General features: G+C 42.1%; 2 protein-coding genes across 3 annotated transcripts in view; both read right to left on the reverse strand.

Annotated features, from left to right (window-relative positions):
* LOC311143404 (cordon-bleu protein-like 1) overlaps positions 1-2,305 on the reverse strand; it is a gene marked incomplete at its 5' end in the record, with an annotated part of 8,036 nt that extends 5,731 nt beyond the window's left edge. Inside the window, one exon of the mRNA XM_084179231.1 lies at positions 2,205-2,305. Within this exon, the coding sequence (XP_084035357.1) occupies positions 2,205-2,305 (101 nt within the window). The remainder of the gene's footprint in view (positions 1-2,204) is intronic.
* Positions 2,306-6,314: 4,009 nt separating this feature from the next.
* LOC311143720 (cordon-bleu protein-like 1) overlaps positions 6,315-18,981 on the reverse strand; it is a 54,517-nt gene continuing 41,850 nt past the window's right edge. For both annotated transcript variants that reach the window (XM_084179592.1, XM_084179593.1), the window contains 7 exons: positions 18,604-18,846; positions 18,309-18,423; positions 13,862-14,135; positions 13,501-13,562; positions 11,236-12,695; positions 7,032-7,214; positions 6,315-6,884 (listed from right to left, as the gene is read on the reverse strand). In XM_084179592.1, the coding sequence (XP_084035718.1) occupies positions 6,828-6,884; positions 7,032-7,214; positions 11,236-12,695; positions 13,501-13,562; positions 13,862-14,135; positions 18,309-18,423; positions 18,604-18,846 (2,394 nt within the window). In that variant the 3' untranslated portion in view covers positions 6,315-6,827. The remainder of the gene's footprint in view (positions 6,885-7,031; positions 7,215-11,235; positions 12,696-13,500; positions 13,563-13,861; positions 14,136-18,308; positions 18,424-18,603; positions 18,847-18,981) is intronic.

Genomic DNA, 18,981 nt, shown 5'->3' on the forward strand with positions numbered 1-18,981 from the left:
CAACTCCAATGATGACTATTTCTACTTTATTAGAAGTAGACATTGAAAATTAATTTGTTAATGGCTGTTGTGGGTGATAATTAATGTTATGTGCTTCAAATCGGAAAAGTGGCTTTTATCTGTACAGGAGCAACTTTTCAAAGTGCTACTTAAATCGCAAAAAAATGTAAATGGCAAATGCCATTAAAAGTCCCACTCTACCTGAATATCACTTGTTCTGAGTAAATATGGAGTATGTTCTGAGTTCTTATTACTCAATTATTGGATTCTTAAGTCAACGCGAGAGCCATTAGATAAAACTCTGAAAATAGTGAAAATGGTACGATCTATGTTTAGTCACATCTATTTCCTACTTCAGTTTATTTTTGTAAATACTTTCTTAACACTTATTTTTCTTAAAACTGCATTGTTGGTTAAGGGCTTGTAAGTAAGCATTTCACTGTAAGGTCTACACCTGTTGTATTCGGTGCATGTGACAAATAACATTTGATTTGATTTGATCATCATTGTGTCTTTTCACGGTGTACAACAAAACAGGCTCTAAAGGGTTTACTTGAGAAGGACACTGAGCATCTATTCCCAGAACATGGCTTCAGTCTCACACTGAAGAGGCTTCTGTGTCTCAGCATGCATTCCAAATGGCACCCTATTTCCTATATAGTGAACTACTTTTGACCAGAGCCCTATGGCCCCTGGTAAAAATTAGTGCACTATAAAAGAACTAGGGTACCATTTGGGACACACGCTCAGTTGTTTAAGCAGCCGCTAGCAATTAAATGGAAATCAGACAGCTCTGTATGAACGGGAGCTGTGTGCCTCCAGTAATGCACTCCCAGTGTAAAGGAGCCTGAGCTAACAGCACTGTCACAAAAACACAGCTCCACCTGGCTTGGGTTACATTTTCACTTAGACACACCATCATATGAAAGGCCTCCTCTCTGGAGAGCACCACTGACAAAGCATGACACAAACAAAACAGGAAACCATCAAATAAAAGACAGAAGTGACATGCTACTGCTAAAGTCTCTGTAAAGGTGAATGTGAATAGTCCCATGCTTATTCAACCGATGCATTAAGCAGCACTATAGTGATTTAGCGTAGTGTATATGTGTGTGTGTGCAAGAGAGAGAGACAGAGAGAGAGAGAGAGAGAGAGAGAGAGAGAGAGAGAGAGAGAGAGAGAGAGAGAGAGAGAGAGAGAGAGAGAGAGAGAGAGAGAGAGAGAGAGAGAGAGAGAGAGATATGACACATACAGAGAGAGAAAGAAAGACAGAACGACAGAGTAAGAGAGAGACTAGTCAAACAATCGAACTGGGGTCCTTCAGTGGCAAAGTCTGAGACAAGGACACTTAGGCCGAGCAGCATGAGCTGTCCAAAAATAACCCTGGTCTGAAACACATTCTTCTTCTATCAGTCAATGCAAATGCTTTCTAATTACATTAGTAGAAGATGAGAGACAATGCTATTTTAGTAGTCAGTGCCACCTCTCCCAGTCTTGCCACCATGAGTCAGTCCCAAAACAAGACAATAGCTGGTGAAATCCTAGGTAAATTCTCTCTGTGTGCATTATGTATGAGGAGTAATGGTTGAGTAAGAGATGTTGAGCACTTATGAGTTAATGTAAAGCGAACAGGCCAATCAGCTGTGGCACCCGTTTCATTCCTTAACTATGACCTAAGTCGTTCCTCTCATTGCACATACATGCACTGAAACAAAGCCATTAGTGCTCTGTCTCCCAGAGGTCATATTGCATTCTCATGCCTTCAGCAGCCCCACTGAAAGTGATCCCCTCTCAGTTCTCGATCCAACACGAAGACAGTCCACAGCACTGGACTGACCTTGTTGGAACAGTCTGCCTTGTCTAGCCTACATCCCAGGTTAAGAATTACAGTTTAGTCTCATCAGTATGTAGTCCTTGTGGTCCTCTGTAGCTCAGCTGGTAGAGCACAGCGCTTGTAACGCCAAGGTAGTGGGTTCGATCCCCGGGACCACCCATACACAAAAATGTATGCACGCATGACTGTAAGTCGCTTTGGATAAAAGCGTCTGCTAAATGGCATATTATTATTATTATGTATTTGGAGCTAAGGAGTTTAGCATAGCTAGCTCAACACTGTTATGTACTGTCATCACAAACCTGTAGTATATGCTACTAATTTCCTATTTCATTGTTCTTACTGAATATCCTAGTCCCACTCACCTCACCTGACGTTCATGAGTGTCTTGGGGAGTACAGGTGAGCTCCAACCCATGTGACAGTAGGTTAGCTGCTCGTACGGAGATGAGTTGGGCAGGTACAGCAACATGGTGTTTACAGTGTCACAGCTGGTTTCGTAAGGAAAAGAGAACTTATGACACACGCTCGCAAAGACAAACAAAGCTTAGGTGTCTTTCGTCAAGGTTGTGTGGTTATTGTTGTAGCTGAAAAAACAGGAACAGGTCTGGGTTCATACAGTGTGACTGACATCAATATATGATCTAGCCCCTAGACAATGTTATAGCTAGGATATGAAGTAATTGAGAAAACATTATCCTCATCATCATCATAAATTATTTGTCTTCAGAGCAGCATACTCCCCACATCTATTTCCAGCCACACATGCAAGGGGCTCTGCGCTTATGGAAAGTGCAGAAACAGTTATTCTTAGACGGTCACGTAGAAACATAATTGCGCATTAGAAACACAGCACACGTCACACACCAACTCACTCATTTGACCTTTACAGCACAACTTACTACATCAGCTGCTCTAATGGCGGACATCACAGAATGGAAATAGCAAACTGCCTTTCTTTTCTATTGCTTCATCTTCTGTTGACGCAGATAAGAGGAAAGTTATAATACTGCTATCTATCATTTCTTGGAGTCCTGGTTTGAACAAAATGCTCTGATTCACAAAAACCAAGACAATTTAGTTGATTGGAGAGAACTGTTGTATGAGCCATTATGTGCATGACTGAGCAGCCAAAACACCTCATGCTGCTGGATTAACAATAGACAAAACCCTGTGACAAAACAGTTTTATGTAACTTGGTTGTTTTGCTCCAACTCAAGAAGTGCCGAAGCTAAAAGCAGAAGAATCCAATGCTAGGTCCAACAGGCAGATTACAGTTAGGTCTCATTTCATGTGAAATATAATATAATATTATGTGATATAATGTTACCTACTTCCAAATCAGTCATGTCTAGGTAGGCCGCATTAAAGTAAAGTAACTACTGGGGTGGAAGGGTGGGATGGGAGACACAAAGAGAGAGAGGGGGAGGGAGCGAGAGAGAGTGAGAGAGAGAGGGGGCAGAGAGATCATCAGAATCTCTACACATTATTGTCTGCAATTTACATATCACATACCACCACTCACTGTAGCACTTTGAGATTGTTTTTAAACGAAACACGCTTCATAAATTCAATGTATTATTATTTATAACGAAGACTTTTGATGGATTTTCCACCACTTGTGTCTACCTCTGTTGAATTCTGTCCCAAGTCATGGCAGATGAAGAATGAAAAAATAAATCTGTCACAAGACATTCAGTACCAATGATGTCATGAGTATTGTCATGCCTCCTGGGTATAATCTAAATACTGGACCTCTGTGATCCGTTAGATCTCATTGGTGATTTGTCACTGTTGACCATTATTACTGAATAAGTCAGTTACATTTTATTTTTCCCAGATATAGTTTCGCAGGAAATTCTGAAAATACATCCAAATTAGTAGATGAAAGGCCTGAAAGTATTTTCTTAGTATATGATTATTATTACCTGAAAAAGTGAAACTTAAAAGTGAAGAATACACAATAATAACTGATAATGATATATTCCTAAGTCTAGCAGCTAATAGGCCTAATGTGTATAAGCAACTTAATTAACTTAATTGCTTTACAAATCCCTTCTCAAAGCATGAAAAAGGCTGCTAGCTTCTGTGATCCCAGATTTACTGACGAACATTGATAACAGATTTGCCAAATGAGGCAAAATAAATTCTAACCAATGTAGACTATTCTTTCTTTAAACAGTAATCCTACTTTTATAATCCATGTAGAATTTACTTGAATAGCATGTCAATGGTGTTTTCTTCAAAAAGTACAAATACTGCCTGTTAAAGTAATGATACATAAACAGTATATTTAGCGATAGTTTCTGTTAAATTAGTATTATTTTATTTTACAAAATCCATCAGTTAAGCAAACTAGCATCTGTAAAGTTCTCAGTTAATACCAGGTTCACATGCCCTCATATTACACTGCATGAACTCAGGCATACAAAAGATAGAGATATCGCATAATGTAACATTAGCATGCACCCGACGAGCAAACACACTTCACAACTCTAGGAGAAAATTATTGAACCGTGTAGACAAAAGGAGCTATATCTGTACAGCATAGCCTGCTCCCAGAGTATGTACTAAAAGCTCTAGGACTAAAGAGGTTTTAGCCTCTGAGTGTATTGCAGGAGGAGATAAGTGGATATTTTAGAGGTCTCCTTATCAACTACTAAAAATACACACCCTTTCTTGCTGAATTTTACACGAGGCAATAACCAGCAATGAATTTCTAACCTACTCTGGGTTTGGAAGCAAAATTATTTTTTTTATCTCCAAATGATTTAATTCCTACTGGCTATGCACCACGTTTATCATGCTTCTTTCAAACTTTCAAAATTGGCTATATTGGAAAAAAGTATGAAAACAAAATGTAGCTTTTTTGTCATCATTTAAGGTTAGGGTTAGGCATTAGGGTTAGCAATGTGGTTGAGGTTATGGTTAGGTTTAAAATCTGATTTTATGACTTCGTGTCTGTGCCAGCTAGACCACTTTGCATAGCTGCCTCCATAACAAGATTCATGACTAAAAACGCTGACGTGCGGTAGCCAATAAGGATTTCAATGTCAAGCCATGACTCAGTCACTTCCCACGACTGACGCCAGATGGCAGTAGCAGAAGTGTTGAAGTGACGGTTTTTCTACGCATTTTACAGAACAGTAGGCCTACTGACATTTTACAGACGTCAGTGTGAAATAAAGAGCTATAGTAGCCTATTTGTTATGTCCATAATGCCACAAAGTAAACTAAACAAAATTAGATGAAAAGGGTTACAACGGGAAATATGTTGAATTATGAATGTATAATGGAGGGTTACAGACCTACATGCTTTAGTTATCGTTTTGCATAACTTTCCAATTCACATTTGAAGATGCAACAGGGTTGGCTACATTATTTCACTTCAACCTCAACGACATAGACAAGACAGGTAGGCTGCACGTGTTTTACCTTTGCTGGCACAGATATCGACTGTCTGAAGATTCAGTCAACATAATAGAAGGACATTCCATAAGGCCAAAAAAACGCTATGTATAGGTCGAGGACACAAAGTAACCATCTCAACATGAACATATTTACACAGTAGGCTAGCTATAGTCTTTATCTGTCCAAATCCTACAATTAGCGTACGGAAGTGTTCCCTAAATTTTTTTTATTGTAACATATCCTACCTGCTGCTCACTGAAATGGTACCGTTACTGCATATTGCTTCCTCGCTCGTCTTCATCGCTGTCCTTTATGTGTGTGTGGTGTGCTCATCTAGTCCACGCGCTCTCCCTAGACAGGTGTTTATATTTACTCATGCATTACGTCATACACAACCCTCACGTTTTACCTGAAAGAGGACTCTGAGATCCTGCCTGAAAAGGTTTCAAGCTTGTAGAGAAGTATCAAGTTACACTTGCTTAGTTTTTGTGCAACCTGGCCTGCAAGGCAATTCGTATAATCTGGAACGTTTCTTGCGTCACTCCATTTAGTATGATATATGTTACGTTATATGTTGTTTTGTCCTGTTTAATTGTGATGGGATTGTGAACTGCACTTCAATTACTGGACATTTTTACTGCTAATAACATTGTCTACTGTATCTGATTTTGTTGCAATTCAGTGTTTAACTTATTGGAATGACCCTGTATTGTGTTCTGTGTTCATGGGTGCTAGCAGGGGTTAAATATGCCAGGACAGACGGAAAGGTTGGGGGGTATGATGGGTAATCCCGCAGAGTTTTGAAATGCATAAATAGGGGCTACTGTCTCATCTCGCTCTCCCTTTTCGATTCGGGATCTTGATCTGCTCCTATGAGTCTGCCACTTAACTTTACATTGTGTATTTGTGTACGTTCGGAATTTAGCGGCGTGGGCTGTGGCCTGAACAATAGCCCAGTTTAGGAATAAACCTGTGTTCTGCCCTGCACACCTGGTGTCCGTCTCCTTTTCCTTTATGAACCAGCCCGGGTCATTACATTATATTCAAAATGTTCAGTGAGAAACACTCTTGGATTGTCAATATAATACTTTAATATACTGTGAATGTAGGAAACAGTAACCTTTATTCATAACAGCATTATATGTTCAGAGAAATACTCTACATACCAGTGTATGTCTGGGCACAGCTTTATCAAAATCAAATGAGTAACACAAAATACAAAATGGACTGAGGGATTTATATGTACCACTTTCAGGTCAGTCAAATTGACCTCTTCAAAATTATATACAGTACTAAATAGGCTACTGTATTTTCTCGATGACAATTACAACTCAATATTGAAACTAATAATATACTTTTTTTGGACAAAATATGATGTGAAAAGTACAATATGCATCAAATTTGAAATACAAATCGTGAATAATAATACATATACAATTATTTCATAACATCCAAATGATATGTGGAGAACATCTACTTACAGTAATTTCTGTCATAACAAAACAGAAAAGTAGTCTCTTCTACAGCTTGTAGGTTGTTGTTAAAACTAGCAACAGAGGTCGTAAGACTATCAAATAAAGTTTCTATTCCTCTTTCCTGGGCTCATGCTCGAACAGACTCCAGGGCAGACCATCAGGCTCCTAAAAAGACAAAAGAGGGAACTTGAAACTTAACAATGCAATTATACATACATTATATAGACACTCAGAGTACGTGAATGTAACACTGTCGCAGCCCCACTTAACATCATGTTGTAACACCATGTTATTGTATAGTCTAGTGCTTACTGTAGATGTCTCTGTTGATCCGTTACTGCTCAGCTCCTCTCCACACACACTGAGGCGCTGCTCAGGGTCACTCTGGCCTGCCATCTGAACAGTCATGTTGTCACTGACTGGGCCACCGCTCAGGTCCCCCCCTCCCTGGAGCTCCAAGCCTTTGTTCTCCTCCCCCTCTCCATTGTCACTTCCCTGTGCTCAGCAGAGAAGACACAATGCACACCATCATTCAAGACACAGGACTGAGAGTGCCATTCAACACTTTGAGGAAACTGGAAAGAAGACACTGTTGTACCTGCTTTATATACGCCAACTACCTGTACAACACGAGTGTAGGCCTACTACAGAGAGTCCTTTAGGAATAACTATGGTAAAACACGTGTGCTCAGGCTATTAACAAGGAGATAAAAAGTGTTCCCCACTGGATCACAGGGACCAGCACATCAATGACACGCAGGCACACCGGCCCAGTCTCTCAGGGAGGGGACGGTGTCACAGGTCAAGGTGTCTAAGAGGTGGGATAAGCAGCTAGGATTGTTTACCAGGCCACAAACCACACACTCGGAACAAAAGCTTATTGTTGACTGTTCCATTACCATTGTGAGAAAATTGTATATACAGTTGAAGTCGGAAGTTTACATACACTTTCGCCAAATACATTTAAACTACATTTTTCACAATTCCTGACATTTAATCCTAGTAAAAATTCCCTGTCTTAGGTCAGTTAGGATCAGCACTTTATTTTAAGAATGTGAAATGTCAGAATAATAGTAGAGAGAATTATTTATTTCAGCTTTTATTTCTTTCATCACATTCCCAGTGGGTCAGAAGTTTACATACACTCAATTAGTATTTGGTTGCATTGCCTTTAAATTGTTTCGGGTAGCCTTCCACAAGCTTCCCACAATAAGTTGGGTGAATTTTGGCCCATTCCTCCTGACAGAGCTGGTGTACACTGAGGGAAAAAAGTATTTGATCCCCTGCTGGTTTTGTACGTTTGCCCACTGACAAATAAATGATCAGTCTATAATTTTAATGGTAGGTTTATTTGAACAGTGAGAGACAGAATAACAACAAAAAAATCCAGAAAAACGCATGTCAAAAATGTTATAAATTGATTTGCATTTTAAAGAGGGAAATAAGTATTTGACCCCCTCTCAATCAGAAAGATTTCTGGCTCCCAGGTGTCTTTTATACAGGTAACGTGCTGAGATTAGGAGCACACTCTTAAAGGGGGTGCTCCTAATCTCAGTTTGTTACCTGTATGAAAGACACCTGTCCACAGAAGCAAATCAACCAATCAGATTCCAAACTCTCCACCATGGCCAAGACCAAAGAGCTCTCCAAGGATGTCAGGGACAAGATTGTAGACCTACACAAGGCTGGAATGGGCTACAAGACCATCGAAAAGCAGCTTGGTGAGAAGGTGACAACAGTTGGTGCGATTATTCGCAAATGGAAGAAACACAAAATAACTGTCAATCTCCCTCGGCCTGGGGCTCCATGCAAGATCTCACCTCATGGAGTTGCAATGATCATGAGAACGGTGAGGAATCAGCCCAGAACTACACGGGAGGATCTTGTCAATGATCTCAAGGCAGCTGGGACCATAGTCACCAAGAAAACAATTGGTAACACACTACGCCGTGAAGGACTGAAATCCTGCAGCGCTCGCAAGGTCCCCCTGCTTAAGAAAGCACATATACAGGCCCGTCTGAAGTTTGCCAATGAACATCTGAATGATTCAGAGGAGAACTGGGTGAAAGTATTGTGGTCAGATCAGACCAAAATCGAGCTCTTTGGCATCAACTCAACTCGCCGTGTTTGGAGGAGGAAAGAACCCCAAGAACACCATCCCCACCGTCAAACATGGAGGTGGAAACATTATGCTTTGGGGGTGTTTTTCTGCTAAGGGGATAGGACAACTTCACCGCATCAAAGGGACGATGGACGGAGCCATGTACCATAGAATCTTGGGTGAGAACCTCCTTCCCTCAGCCAGGGCATTGAAAATGGGTTGTGGATGGGTATTCCAGCATGACAATGACCCAAAACACACGGCCAAGGCAACAAAGGAGTGGCTCAAGAAGAAGCACATTAAGGTCCTGGAGTGGCCTAGCCAGTCTCCAGACCTTAATCCCATAGAAAATCTGTGGAGGGAGCTGAAGGTTCGAGTTGCCAAACGTCAGGCTCAAAATCGTAATGACTTGGAGAAGATCTGCAAAGAGGAGTGGAACAGGATCCCTCCTGAGATGTGTGCAAACCTGGTGGCCAACTACAAGAAACGTCTGACCTCTGTGATTGCCAACAAGGGTTTTGCCACCAAGTACTAAGTCATGTTTTGCAGAGGGGTCAAATACTTATTTCCCTCATTAAAATGCTAATCAATTTATAACATTTTTGACATGCGTTTTTTAGGATTTTTTTGTTGTTATTCTGTCTCTCACTGTTCAAATAAACCTACCATTACAATTATAGACTGATCATGTCTTTGTCAGTGGGCAAACGTACAAAATCAGCAGGGGATCAAATACTTTTTTCTCTCACTGTAACTGAGTCAGTTTTGTAGGCCTCCTTGCTCACAAACGCTTTTTCAGTTCTGCCCACAACTTTTCTATAGGATTGAGGTCAGGGCTTTGTGATGGCCACTCCAATACCTTGACTTTGTTGTCCTTAAGCCATTTTGCCACAACTTTGGAAGTATGCTTGGGGTCATTGTCCATTTGGAAGACCCATTTGCGACCAAGCTTTAACCTCCTGACTGATGTCTTGAGATGTTGCTTCAATATATCCACATAATTTTCCTTCCTCATGATGCCATCTATTTTGTGAAGTGCACCAGTCCCTCCTGCAGCAAAGCACCCCCACAGCATGATGCTGCCACCCTCGTGCTTCACGATTGGGATGGTGTTCTTCGGCTTGCAAGGGCCCCCTTTTTCCTCCAAACATAACAATGGTCATTATGGCCAAACAGTTCTATTTTTGTTTCATCAGACCAGAGGACATTTCTCCAAAAAGTACGATTTTTGTCCCCATGTGCAGTTGCAAACCGTAGTCTGGCTTTTCTATGGTGGTTTTGGAGCAGTGGCTTCTTCCTTGCTGAGCGGCCTTTCAGGTTATGTCGATATAGGACTTGTTTTACTGTGGATATAGATACTTTTGTACCTGTTTCCTCCAGCATCTTCACAAGGTCCTTTGCTGTTGTTCTGGGATTGATTTGCACTTTTCGCACCAAAGTACGTTCATCTCTAGGAGTGGTATGACGGCTGCGTGGTCTCATGGTGTTTATACTTGCATACTATTGTTTGTACAGGTGAACGTGGTACCTTCAGGCGTTTGGAAATTGCTCCCAAGGATGAACCAGACTTGAAGAGGTCTACATTTGTTTTTTTGAGGTCTTGGCTGATTTCATTTGATTTTCCCATGATGTCAAGCAAAGAGGCACTGAGTTTGAAGGTAGGCCTTGAAATACACCTCCAATTGACTCAAATTATGTCAATTAGCCTATCAGAAGCTTCTAAAGCCATGACATCATTTTGTGGAATTGTTTAAAGGCACAGTCAACTTAGTGTATGTGAACTTCTGACCCACTGGAATTGTGATACAGTGAATTATAAGTGAAATTATCTGTCTGTAAACAATTGTTGGAAAAATTACTTGTGTCATGCACAAAGTAGATGTCCTAACCGACTTGCCAAAACTATAGTTTGTTAACAAGAAATTTGTGGAGTGGTTGAAAAACGAGTTTTAATGACTCCAACCTAAGTGTATGTAAACTTCCGACTTCAACTGTACATTCTCAGAGAGGAGTACATCTCCCATTTCCTGTGTTATTCAACAGTCTCAAAGCTGACCCTAAAGGACATGGGAAAACAGCAGACTGGAGAGTTCATCTGAGGGTAGTCTAATGGTTAAAGAGATAGCACTGACGGTGAAACATGCATCACTTTTAAATATACTAGAAACAATGAGATTCTACTGCAAATGATTTTTTTAAGTAGGCATATGCTTTGAACTTTAATACAAGTATCAAATAAATTATAATTTAAGCATCACATTTTAAGGAAAAAGCAACTCTTTGGGTTTAATGTAATTTCAGAGTGTAGAGAACTGTGAATATAAATGTCCAGATTCCTACTGTATGTTCTAATATAGAAAATACAGAGTCTCATATAGAGAAAGCACATAACAAAAAACATCTGCAACAACTCACCATAGCCCTACATGGTCCTTTAGGATCATTGACTAAAAAGCGGCTTGTGATTGGGTAGAATGGTGGCGAGCGAGGAGAGGGTGAGGTGGAGCCAGTGGATAAGGACTGGGACCTTTTGACCGCCGAGGTTACAGCCTGGGCAAAACGGGACGGGGTCGTAGGAGAGTAGGGTTTGGGAGCAGCAAAACTCCTCCGTTTCTCCAGGTTCAGCACTGGGGATGGGGGCGCCCTGGCGGGACTGGGCCGTGGAGATGGCACACTCGGCTCCACGTCAACTACATCAGCGCCCTCTGATGTCTCCTCGTCCCACTGAACCGGAGGAGGAGGAGGGGGGAAGCTGCCCTCCTCCACTGGCTGCAGGGCCTGCGCTGCTGCTACTGCTGCCACTAGACTGCCTGGAGCCTCCCTCTGGCCAGCGCCAGGATTGGCACTCAAACTTTTCACTGCCGCCGAGGTTACATAATACCCAGGTGTTCTTTTGTGCTGTGGCAAGCGGAAAGAGCCAGGCTTGGGTTTAGTTACGGGTGGAATTTTCATCTCCTTGACCTCTGCTATTGAGCCTGCTTTGTCTCCCCCACTAGAGGGGGATGGAATCTTGTCATCTCCTGCAGGAAGTATTGTTGTTGGTGTTGAGGGGGAGTGAATAGGCCCAACCACATTGCCATTTACAGTGCTCTTACTACTACTAGTAGTAGTAGTAGTAGTAGTAGTAGTAGTGCTGCCGACTTGCTGAGATTGAGAGTTTTCCTTAGGTACAATTGACTGCAGCTCTGTCTGTTCTGCTGTGACCTTTATCTGCTCAGCCTGTGTAGTGCAGTCTTTGAGTTCAAGTGAACCTACTTCCTTCTCGAGAGCCACGTCGGGGGATTCCAACATCAGCTCCACCTCAAAGTATCTCCGTTTCTCCAAACACTTGTGAGGCATGATAGTGTACGTAGTCATCCCCACCTTGGGGATGTAGTCCCTGGTCAGCTCATTGGATGGCTTCAGAGGGGCCGGGGCACTTTGAGCGGACGTTTGGCACTGAGGGACTGCTGAGGCAGGAGATAAGGCAGGTGTGATGGGGTCAGCAGGGATCAGCAGCTCCTCTGTGGATGTGGCCATGTCCTTCTTCAGCCCCACCGCTCCAGAGGTAGAGGCTTTAGCAGGGGGAGGCACTTCCTGTTGTTGGGGTGGTGACACAGGACATGGTGGTGTGAGATCGGTCTGGACCTGGGCATCCTCAGCAGGGGGACAGGGGGTGCTTGTGGCCACTGGCCGTTCATTATAGGAGGGGTCAGTGTCCAGCTGATCTGAGGCCTGTGTTCCTGTGCTCTGTTTCACAGGCTTGGCTGCGGGTGGGCTGATAGTAGGAGAGCTCTCAGTACTACATTCACCTTTGACCCCATCTTGTGTTGTGTAATCTTTACATGGCAAGTCTGTCTGACCACTTATTTCCTCAGCTTGGCATGGAGGGCTTTCTGGAGATCATAAAAAACATATATGATTTAGTACAAAGTAGACAATCTTGCCAACATTGCTACTAAAGCTATAGCATTGCATCCATAGTTAACGCATTAGGAACTTGATGTACATTGAACAAAAATATAAACGCAACATGTAAAGTGTTGGTCCCATGTTTCATGAGCTGAAAGAAAAGAATCCCCGAAATGTTCCATACGCACAAAAAGCTTATTTCTCTCAAATGTTGTGCATAAATTTGTTTACATCCCTATTAGTGAGCATTTCTCCTTTGCCAAGATAATCCATCCACCTGACAGGTGTGGCATATCAAGAAGCTGATTAAACAGCATGATCATTACACAGGTGCACCTTGTGCTGGGGACAATAAAAGGCCACTCTAAAATGTGCAGTTTGTCACACAACACAATGCCACAGATGCTTCAAGTTTTGAGGGAACATGCAATTGTCATGCTGACTGCAGGAATGTCCACCAGAGCTGTTGCCAGATAATTGAATGTTCATTTCTCTACCATAAGCTACCACCAATATGGTTTTAGAGAATTTGGCAGTACGTCATGGGGGGGGGGGGGCTGATTGGCTGGGCCTGGCTCCCCAGTGGGTGGGCCTATGCGCTCCCAGGCCCACCCATGGCTGCACCCCTGCCCTGTCATGTGAAATCCATAGATTAGGGCCTAATGAACTTATTTAAATTGACTGATTTCCTTATATGAACTGTATCTCAGTAAAATCTTTGAAATTGTTGCACATTGCATTTATATTTATGTTCAGTATATTTGAATTAATCGCTACTTGCAAACCTACCATCTGCAGCAATCAGCATGGGCTCCGTACACTCAGTGTTGTTCACCATACTGTGCACTAGTCTGTCAAAAACAGGAGTTATGAAAAGCAATGCAAAAACCCAAGTCAAAGAGGCACTACTTCATTCATACTGTACACTCTTAGAAAAAAAGGTGATATCTAGAACCTAAAAGGGTTCTTCGGCTGTCCCCATATAACCTTTTGAAGAACACTTTTTGGTTCCAGGTAGAACTCTACATAGAACCCAAAAAGGTTCTACCTGGAACCAAAAGGGTTCTACCTGGAACCAAAAAGGGTTATCCTATGGGGACAGCAGAAGAACCCTTTTGGAAAGTGTAGGACTCTCTGCTAGAATTCGTACTTGCCATCTGAGGACAGATCACAAGCCTGATCTTCCCCTGCTGGGCCCTCGCTCTCGGGCGGTGAAGAGGTCTCAGTCTCAGCGTACGGGGTGTCGGGGGCCTCCAGGGGTGGAGAGAGGGCCTCTGTTCTCTCAGAGTCCACGGAGATGTCTGCTGTTGACAGGTTGAGGCTGCTGTCATCCTCCTGGACATCACTCATAGAGTCTAGGACCACGGAGGCAGTTGTCTCCTCCTGCTCCACGATCTCTTCCAGTGTATTAGGAAGTTGACCACCTGCAGCACAACAGGATGGAGAAGATGACAGAGGTAACAAATTGAGGTAACAAAATCAGCAATGTCTCATCTAAGTTGGGATGAAGAACTGCAGTAGAACTGCAGTGTGATGATGAGTAACAGTGTTGTGATGGGGAGGAGAATGTTGTCTCTAGCCATGATGTCAACAGACTTTCAATTTAAAAGAGACTCATTTAGAGAATAAGTTAATTCTGCAAATAAGAAAATGAGTACTCCTTTACTTCAGAACGAAGCAGCATGTTATAAAAACTGATAGAAAGATGATTTAGTATTAATAACATCACTTTCACAGTCACACAACAACAAACATAACATTTGTGTCTTAGGGATATTTCAGACAAGTGAATTGGGCTTAATGAAGACATCTAGCATCTCATATTCCCCTCTAGTTCTCCACTCTGCACTTCAAGGCCGCCACAGAGGAATAGAGAGCAGAAGGAATATTCAGCAGGCTGGTTATACAAAACTGAGACTCCTCACTGTGCAGCCTGTGATGTCTAACTAAAGTGAACAGGGAGGGGTACTGAGAGAGACATCCAGAATCTGGGCCTGATCTTTCTCTGTGAAGTTGATTATGTGAAGTCAGCGAGGGAGGGAGGGCAGATGGAAAATGGAGCAATACAAGCATGGAGGAGTCAAATCTTTATGAGGACACTTTTTAATTCATACGATCTGGGAGAAATGGCTAGTGTGGTATTCAAATACTGAACTTACAAATGAAGTTTCTATGAAATACACTCACTTATGTCTGACAACAACATGAAATATGTTACAGAAGACAGGAACAGAATGGAAACAAGTAGCAAAAAAGCAGTTTGAAAAAAAACACGATTCAGAAAAAGAAAAAGAGGATTATGCCTAGATGGAATTAAGTCTCTCAGGACTGTCTGTATAGGACCTATATACTACTGTAGGTGAACGACTGGGAGTGTATGCTGTAGATTGAATTATCAGATTAGAATGTATAGTGCCTTGCAAAAGTATTCATCCCCCTTGGCGTCTTTCCTATTTTGTTGCATTACAACCTGTAATTTAAATGGATTTTTATTTGGATTTCATTTAATGGACACACACAAAATAGTCCAAATTGGTGAAGTGAAATTTAAAAAATAATTTGTTTCATAAAATTATACAAAATAAATAACGGAAAAGTGGTGCGTGCATATGTATTCACTCCCTTTGCTATGAAGCCCCTAAATAAGATCTGGTGCAACCAATTACCTTCAGAAGTCACATAATTAGTTAAATAAAGTCCACCTGTGTGCAATCAAAGTACCACATGATCTCAATATATATTCACACACACCTGCTCTGAAAGGCCCCAGAGTCTGCAACACCACTAAGCAAGGGGCACCACCAAGCAAGCGGCACCATGAAGACCAAGGAGCTCTCCAAACAGGTCAGGGACAAAGTTGTGGAGAAGTACAGATCAGGGTTGGGTTATAAACAAATATCAGAAACGTTGAACATCCCACGGAGCACCATTAAATACATTATTTAAAAAATTGAAAGAATATGGCACCACAACAAACCTGCCAAGAGAGGGCCGCCCACCAAAACTCACGGACCAGGCAAAGAGGGTATTAATCAGAGAGGCAACAAAGAGACCAAAGAGAACCCTGAAGGAGCTGCAAAACTCCACAGTGGAGATTGGAGTATCTGTCCATAGGGCCACTTTAAGCCATACACTCCACAGAGCTGGGCTTTACAGAAGAGTGGGCAGAAAAAAGCTATTGCTTAAAGAAAAAAATAAGCAAACACGTTTGGTGTTCGCCAAAAGGAATGTGGGAGACTCCCCAAACATATGGAAGAAGGTACTTTGGTCAGATGAGACTAAAACTGAGCTTTTTGGCCATCAAGGAAAACGCTATGTCTGGCGCAAACCCAACACCTCTCATCACCCCGAGAACACCATCCCCACAGTGAAGCATGGTGGTGGCAGCATCATGCTGTGGGGATGTTTTTCATCGGCAGGGACTGGGAAACTGGTCAGAATTGAAGGATTGATGGATGGCGCTAAATACAGGGAAATTCTTCAGGGAAACCTGTTTCAGTCTTCCAGAGATTTGAGACTGGGACAGAGGTTCACCTTCCAGCAGGACAATGACCCTAAGCATACTGCTAAAGCAACACTTGAGTGGTTTAAGGGGAAACATTGAAATGTCTTGGAATGGCCTAGTCAAAGCCGAGACCTCAATCCAATTGAGAATATGTGGAATGACTTAAAGATAGCTGTACACCAGCAGAACCCATCCAACTTGAAGGAGCTGAATGGGCAAAAATCCCAGTGGCTAGATGTGCCAAGCTTATAGAGACATACCCCAAGAGACTTGCAGCTGTAATTGCTGCAAAATTGACTTTGGGGGGGGGGGGGGGGGGGGTTGATTAGTTATGCACGCTCAGGTTTTCTGTTTTTTTGTCTCAATTCTTGTTTGTTTCACAATAAAAAATATTTTGCATCTTCAAAGTGGTAGGCATGTTGTGTAAATCAAATGAAACAAACCCACAAAAAATCCATTTTAATTCCAGGTTGTAAGGCAACAAAATAGGAAAAATGCCAAGGGGGGGGGGGTGAATACTTTCGCAAGCCACTGTACTTACTGTCATGATAGATCATTCAAGATCACTCCTCTCTCACAGAAAACATACAATCGAATCTAAGCCAAGTCAGTCACAAATAACAGATATAACCAAAGGCCGGTATTCAATCAATAGCAGATAGTCTTTTTTTATTTGATTATATTGAAGTGTATTGAAAGAGAAGTCTATGAAAACTCACGCAGGAAGGTGTAAACATGCAGCAAGAAAACAAACAGAATAGAACATGTTCATCTAACAGACAGAAAGCGTGAGGAGTAAAAGCAGCAGGTCAGTGCAGGAAGAAGTGGACATGCTTGAGGAGGAGCTGAAAGAGGCAGCAGAGTGCAGAGTGGGTAGAAACAGCAGGAAGCTGCAGCAGCACAGACTCTCTCTCAGACACCCTCCTCTGGTGACTCACAGGCTGCAAGTTTAGAGATAGGAACTACTTATAGAACATTTACCCTTAATATGAAGAAAAACATAAGAATGCAATGACTATATCACAGTACATGTCCCATTGGATCACAACTATGTTGACCTTATCCCTCAGACTTGTATCTACCAAGCATTGTAAATTAAATTAAACTTCAGAATAAGCAAACAAAGATATGGCACTAAAAACACAACTAATTTGACCATAATATTTATTATTAAGATCTAATAAAATTGTAAAGAAGTACTGTAGTCACAACAACTGTAGCTAGGTGTTCTTTGTGAATGAAATTCAATCACGAGAATAGAAGCTGTAACTAACTCAATGTGTCTCAATGACCACTAGGAGGCATCAGAGCCAAATAAAATGAGTGCAACTCCCACTGACCAATCATAATAATAATATGCCATTTAGCAGACGCTTTTATCCAATGCGACTTACAGTCATGTGCGCATACATTTTTACGTATGGGTGGTCCCGGGGATCGAACCCACTACCCTGGCGTTACAATCGCCATGCTCTACCAATTGAGCTACAGCGGACCAAATTTAGTCATTGGTCATATTTACTATTATCAATTGTTGACTTTAGAGACCAAAGTACAATTGTCAAAATCTCTGCCATATAGTCCAGAAATGCAATAATAGCAATGTCTCTCAAACCAGGAGAAAAATGTAAACTAAATTACAGTTGAAAGATAGCCAGGGTTCCCCAATTGGCCAAAATGTGTAAAAAAAAAAAGAAAGAAAGACATTGGACATAAAGGACCGTAAGAACAACAGCAAATTAGTTCCAAGTGATTTTAATTTCCAAAGTATTCCCATGCATAATAGAGAGATATATGTGATTGTATACAAATGCAAGCAAGTTTTGAAATGACAATGTTTTAGTCAAATATTATATCTGTTTGGGCTTCTTGCAGTCAATTTGTAGTCCACAAATTATTTGTAATTATGTTCCAGCTCCCTGACCATCCGCTCAAGAAAAGAATCAGCCTGCGGCTGAATCTAGTTGCTATAGACTCAAGTGACCCCCTCATGTAAAAAATAGTATCTGAAAACATTGAAACCTATATACAGGAAGTTGAGCACAAGACAATTCAATACAGTAGGATTAAATCCATTTAAAACCTTTCATACCTCCATCTAGCGAAGCTTCATCTTGGACAACCACACTGGGAGATGCGGGGGGTGGTGGAGCCTTGCGCTTCATCCTCTTCAGGGAAGACTCTGTGCTGCGACTCAGACCAGCCATCTCCACAACAGAAGAGACAAAATAATCATTACAATTCATCAAGAGCTCTGGATATAAAGTCTGGGAAATTTTGGGGAAATTCAGTCTCAGCATTTAGACCGCGGACACTAATAACCGTATTTTACAGACAGACCTGGTAAAGACAGAGAACACAGATCTAGTCAGGTTAGACCCACTCACCTGGTCACTGTCCTTTTGGGCTTCGGGCTCTGAGGCGGAGATGGACCTCTGGCGATGGCTGAGGTTAGAGGGGAAGCTCTGGGACACCAGCATTGGGGGCAGGGGAGCCCGTCTCTTCTTTGGCATGTCAGAAGCCATGGAGCTGCAGTTGAATGTGGAGGAGTGGGCACTGAGCGAGCTCATGCTAAGAGGTCGAGGCTTGCTGGGGAAGACAGGGGATGCCGGGGCACTGGCAGTCATTCCCTTTAAAAGAGCAAACAAACATCCAATCAGATCCTGATCAGGGGCCTGTTCTCTGCAGTAAGCAAAGAGAAAACTAGTCAATCACATGACTGTGACATTATCCCCCCCTCCCCGCTCCAACACACACCCTTTCAA

Source organism: Coregonus lavaretus, assembly GCF_964263955.1.
Source record: "Coregonus lavaretus genome assembly, chromosome: 16".
NCBI classification, from domain to species: Eukaryota; Metazoa; Chordata; class Actinopteri; order Salmoniformes; family Salmonidae; genus Coregonus; species Coregonus lavaretus.